Here is a 6,312-nt window from a genome sequence, read left to right as displayed (position 1 = left end):
TTCTCTTCTTTCATCCAAGATTCATTTGACATCAGCAATGATACCCCTCATTCCACGTCCTCTTCTGAAACCAGCTTGAACCTCTGGAAGTTCTCTGTCAGTATATGCTTACAGCCATTTCTGTATTACCTTTAGCAAAACTTTACTCACATGGAGTTTCAGTGATATTGACCTATGATTTCTGCATTCCGTTGGGTCACCTCTCTTTGGAATGGGCACTAATACGGATCTCTTCCAGTCAGTTGGCCAGATAGTTATCTTCCAAGTTTCTTGGCATAGATGAGTTAGTGCCTCTGGTGCTGCATCAGTTTTTTGAAACATTTCAATTTGTTTTCCATCAATTCTCAGTGCCTTGTTCTTTGTTAATGATTCAATGCACCTTGGACTTCTTCCTTTGGGATTATTGGCTCTTTATCATATGCTACCTCTTGAAATGGTTGAACATTGACTATTTCCTTTAGGTACTGTGTATTCCTTCCATCTTCTTTTGATGCTTTCTGCATCATTCAATAATTTGCCCAGAGAATCCTTCAATACCACAAGTCGAAACTTGAGTTTTTTCTTGCTTCTTCAGCTTGAGAAATGCTGAGCGTGTTCTTTCCTTTTGGTTTTCTAACTCCAGGTCTTTGCACATTTCGTTATAATATTTGACTTTGTCTTCTCAAGCTGACCTTTGAAATTATCTGATCAGTTATTGTACCTCCTCACTTCTTACTTTTGCTTTAGCATCTCTATGTTGGAGATCAAATTTCAGTCTCTTCTGACATCCAGTTTGGTCTTTTCCTTGTTTCTTGTCTTCTCAATGACTTTTTGCTTTCTTCCTATACAATGTTCTTGATGTCATCCCACAACTCTTAGGGTCTTCAGTCTTTAGTGTGTAATGCATCAAATCTGTTCTTCAGATGATCTCCAAATTCAGGTGGCATATATTCAAGGTCATATTTTGACTCTTATGGACTTATACTAATTTTCTTCAGCTTCAGTCTGAATTTGCATCTGAGCAGTTGATGATGTGTTCTACAATCTGCCCCTGGCCTTGTTTGGGCTGATGATATGAAGCTTTTACACTATCTCTTTCCACAGATGTAGTCACTGTGATTTCTGTGTATTCCATCTGGTGAGGTCCATGTGTATAGTCATCTTTTATGCTGTTTAAAAAAAGGCATTTGAAATGAGCAAAATCATTGGTCTTGCAGAATTCTATCATGTGATCTCCCCCATCATTTCCATCACCAAGGCCAGATTTTTCAACTAGTACTGATCCGTCCTCTTTGTTTCCAACCTTTGCATTCCATTAATGTTGAATACCTTAATCAATCTTAATCCAACTAACTTTAGACAGAAGTGTTTCTTAGCTCACATAAGAAAACTAGCGGCTGAGCTTGGTTAATTTGGCAGCTCAACAGTGTCCTCAAGAACCTAGATTCTTTCAGACTTTCCAGTCTGCCATGAACAGATAGTAAGGTGCCCACAACAGCTCCAGACATCACATCCTTACCTTCCAGAGGCAGAAAAACAATGGTTTCTTCCTTACAGGTATCTTTTTATGAGCAAAAAACCTTTGCCACAACCTAGCAATCATTGTTAAAAGAAATGAGTACACACAAATGTATTAGGACAATCAGAATTTACTTGAGTTTCCTGTGGGGGAAGAGTAGATTGTGAATCAAAGTTGGACTCAGTAAGAAGAGAAGGGGAACATGACTGTTGAGTAGGATTCCAATAATGCCTGCTGCATTTTTGGCCCCACTTGGAGCTGGATCTACTGCTGAAGAGCAAATGTTTGAGCTCAGTTTTTAGCTCTTCTCAGAATCTGTCCAGCTTTTGTTTAATGTATCTCTGAAGTTCTGAAATGGAACATTCTCCTACCTCTATATCCTAGCCATCTGATGCCTTTGGGGGGGGGGGATGACACTCCAAGCTTCTTTGTACCTTTGTCCCTGTCTGTATCTACAGAGACAGTGCCACCTCCCAGGATTCTTTGTCACTCACCTCCCCTTTGTGCCCAGGTCTTTTCAGGGAGCTGCTGACTCCAAGTGGATTTAGGCTCAGCAGCACTTCTGGGGCTAGGGATGGACACTTTGTCATAGAAAGCAACTATGCAGAAGAGTGATCACTGCTCATTGTCAGGCTGATAAAGACCTTGCCTCTTTTTTTTTTTTTTTTTTCTTCAAAGGACTAGACCGTAGGGAAGCAATGAAGGAGCTTTCAAATTATTTTTAGGATGTAAGGCCATGCCACTCTGTGGGCAGCATGGCCCTGGGGTTCACTACAATTGTATTTTTCTATCTAGTTCCATTGGGTTTTTCAGAGGTAGAAATATAGCTTTGCACCACCTCCTTCATCCTCTTCTGGCAGTCAGCTATCAGGACTAGTTTAAGGTGATGTTATGCGTTTTAAACTCTTTTTGTGTCTTTATTTTTCTGTTGGAATTTGGGAGAGACCGGAGGGTGAGGGTTTCCAGAGGCATACCATTTACAACTGGGAATCACTCTTGCACACATACTTTTCAGAGTGAGCCACAAATGCCTTGTCCCCACTGCCATCTGATTTCCACCTCCCTTTAACCCCTTAAAGTCCCATTGGTAAAGCCAGTGGGCACTTTGACTCATTGTCTTATTCTCACTCTCTATTCTCAGCCTCCTCTTGTTGGTAAACTTGTACTTAGCATGTGCTCTGTGTCAAGCTCCTTCCCATACAAATTATTTCACGAAATTCTCACAGCAAGCCAGTACCATTACTGTTTCCATCTTACACACACGAAACCCAAGCTCAGGAAAAGAAATCACTTGCTTATTAGCTAATATCTGGAAGAACCATCCAATATCCTGAAGAACCATTTCTTAAATGTTCGCTTTCATGAATGTCTTAAACCGTGTTTGATCCTAGTTTTCCGTCTCCATCTCTGAATCCTCGTCTTCCCTTGTTGGTGTTTTCTTGTTATTGCTAAATGCTGTCCAGCTGACTCCAGCTGGTATATAGCCACCTGGTATAGGGTTTCCAAGGAGCAGTTGGTGAGCTTCAACCACCAACTTCGTGGTTCAAACGACTTTGCAGTCTCACGCATTAACCCACAGCACCACACCAGAACTCCTTAGATGCTGGTATTTCTCAGCATTATTATACCGAAAAGCTTCCCCTCCTTTCTCCTATGCATTCTCCCTGGTCCATTTCATCCTGTCACTTTCTGAAGGTCCCCAAACCTCCATCTCTTTCCCAGACACCTTATCTGGAACCACACATCTAGGTACTTTTGAGGATCAACACATCTCAGGATCTTTTCTGCCAGTCACCTAGAGTCCTTGCATTAGTTCAGGCTTTATCAATCCTTGACCAGACCAATAGAATAGTCAGGTAGCTGGCTTTCCTGCCTCCAGATTTTCTCTGGTATCTTTCAGACCACATAAAGTAAGGAAAGAACCCAAGGGATTAGAACCAATGCCACGAGGGAAGTCAGGGTGCAGGGGGTGGTCAAGTAACAGGAAGTCTGGCATCTTCCCCACCAGGAGCTAGGTAAAGCCAGAGCTGTGGTGTGAGAGGGCCCTAGCATCCCTCTGGTCTCACAAAGTCTTTGCCCGGTAGGCTCTTCCTTTCAGGCCCTGCCCACATGCTATGCCCATATCCCTTAAGCCCCGCCCTTAGACTGCCTTTAGCTCCGCCCTTCATCCCTGCATGCTCTGCTGTTCCTGCTCCTTTGATGTTTCCCTACTCTCAGGTCCCTCCAGGACAAGATCCCAATATTTCTTACTTTCAGCACCCTGGGAGGAGGATGAGATCCGCAGGGACCGAGTGGAGCCCCAGAGTGTGTCCCTGTCGTGGCGGGAGCCTATCCCCGCTGGAGCCCTTGGTACCAACGGCACGGAGTATGAGATCCGATATTACGAGAAGGTGAGTCGAGGTCTGGCTTGTATCACTGTTAGGGTCTGCTCCCTCCCCTGCCGGGGTTTCCTCTTTTTCACGCCTTCCTCCCACCACAAATCCTTCTTTCTTTTGCTTCCCAGGCTTGAGTTCTTCTCCCTCCATTCTATCCCCTCCATAAAATCAGCTTAACTCACTCTCCCTCCTTTCCCTTCAAGTCTCCATCCATCACTAGTCTCCTCTTCACTACGTTTGCCCATTGACACTTGACAGAGAGCTTTCTCTGGTGGCTGACCCAGGCTTTGTGGAACAGAATCTCATACATGCCATTTGCAGAACCCAATTGACAAATATCTAGACTGCAAACTACAAGATCACCAGTTCAAACCCATCAGTTGCTCCTTGGAAACCCTATACAGGGTTGCTATGAGCTGAAATCAACTCTATGGCACTTAACAACAACACTTACACATACACACACATATATGCTATTGCATGCCATGGAGTGGGTTCTGATTCAGAGTGACCCTGTAAAGGGTTTCTGAGGCTATAAATCTTTATGGGAACAGAAAGCTTCATCTTTCTCTCTTGGAGTGGTGGTGGATTTGAACTGCTGGTCTTTTATGACTAACAGCCTAATGTGTAACCCAGTACTGGTATCGTGGTGGGTTTCTGCTCCCACAAAGATTTACAGCCTTAGGAACTCTATACAGGGTCATTATACAGGCACCGACTTGACATCCCTACTCATAGTGATTTGACGTACCTACTCAGTTCCGACCCTAGCGACCCTTATGGGGTTTCCATTGAGCAGCTGGTGGGCTTGAACTGCCAACCTTGTGATTCACAGTCCATTGCTGATCCTACAGCACCACACAAACTGTTCTGCAGAAGAAAGATGAGGCTTTCTGCTCCTGTAAGGATTTAAGCCTTGGAAACCCTGTATAAAGTCACTATGAGTTGAAACTGACTCCACGGCACACAACCACCACCACCACACACACACATATATTTATATATCTTATTTTTTTCCTAATTTTACAAAAAGTTATGACCATGTAAACATGATACTAGGTCCAATGGTTTGCTGGCAAATGTTTAATAATCAGCTGCCTAGAAAGATAAATGTATAAATTATTATTATAAATTTACCAATATAAAGAATTGTGGAGTCCTGGTATGGCACTGGACTGCTAACTGCACGGTCAATGGTTCAAGCCCACCACTTTCTCCTTGGAAACCCTGTATAGGGTTGTTATGAGTTGAAACCACTCAATAGCACTTAACAACGACAACAAAAAATGTGTAGCACATAACTTAAACATAATAATAAAACATACTGTAAAACCTTTATTGTAAACACCATATAGCCAATTGATTCTCCGAGAACATTTTCATTGATTTTTGCTGGCGTGTTGTATCCATAGTTAATCTCTGTTTGTAGCCCAGCTATGATTTGACAAATGCAGTTATATTCCAACTGTTAACGCTTTTCCTCACAAATTTATTGTGGAACTGATTAAATCTGATATGTAATCTACTGTTAAACTACTTCTCACCTTAGTGCAAATTATAGTTATTAAAGTAGAACCTCTTTCAGCATCAGCACTGCATATGACAGAACTTAACTCATTTCTCAGTGACAAGAAAGGAGCTACTTCTATTTGAGAGGCCTCATTCATTTCTTTGCTGAATCAGATCATAGTTTTTGAGTATCAGAAGTCATTTGACAGCTGTGAGTGTGGGGGTGAATGGGAAGAAGGAGGGACTCCTGAGCCACTGCCAGGCGTATGATCGGGACGACCTAGAGATGGTGGTTCTGTGGCTCAGGTGGAGAACCATGGAGGAAAAGCATTCTTGGGAGAAAATGGTGAGCTTGATTTTGCTCATGTAGTATTTCAAAGGCTCATGGGACATCCAGGTGGACTCACAGGTTTGAAGTTCAAGGGAGAGGCCTGGATGAGGAGAGAGAGAGAGAGAGAGAGAGAGAGAGATTGGGGGCTGTTGGCATAGAGATGTAGCAGAAGTCCGGGGGCTGGAGGAGATCACCTAGGAGGAATCGTGATGTTTGTGAGGTGGCAGTGAAGGACACTGGAAAGAAGCTAGAAATGCTTGTTGTTAGTGCTGTTGAGTTGGTTCAGACTTACAGTACAAGATTTCCAAGGAGCGCTTGGTTGGTGAGTCTGAACGTCTGACCTTGCTTATCCTACAGTGTCACACCAAGACTCCAGAAATGTAGTCAATGTTTAGATAGGGCTCATTGAACCAGCACTTGGGGCTCAGAGCGTAGATAGACCCCCCTAAGGATGAGCTGGGTAGGTGCTCCAGGGTCCCTGTTCATTATACATATACATTATACATGTTATACATATATACATTATACATATACATTATACACATTATACATATACATGATACACATTATACATATACATGATACATGTTATACATATA

The 6,312-nt window shown here is 42.8% G+C and overlaps 1 protein-coding gene across 1 annotated transcript in view; it reads left to right on the top strand.

Moving 5' to 3' along the window:
- Nucleotides 1-6,312, top strand: part of EPHA10 (EPH receptor A10) — a 45,730-nt gene that overhangs the window by 24,984 nt on the left and 14,434 nt on the right. Inside the window, exon 6 of the mRNA XM_006867551.1 lies at nt 3,755-3,888. Within this exon, the coding sequence (XP_006867613.1) occupies nt 3,755-3,888 (134 nt within the window). The remainder of the gene's footprint in view (nt 1-3,754; nt 3,889-6,312) is intronic.

This window comes from Chrysochloris asiatica, unplaced genomic scaffold (genome assembly GCF_000296735.1).
Source record: "Chrysochloris asiatica unplaced genomic scaffold, ChrAsi1.0 scaffold00106, whole genome shotgun sequence".
NCBI lineage: Eukaryota > Metazoa > Chordata > Mammalia > Afrosoricida > Chrysochloridae > Chrysochloris > Chrysochloris asiatica.
This window is presented reverse-complemented; position numbering and strand designations above follow the sequence as displayed.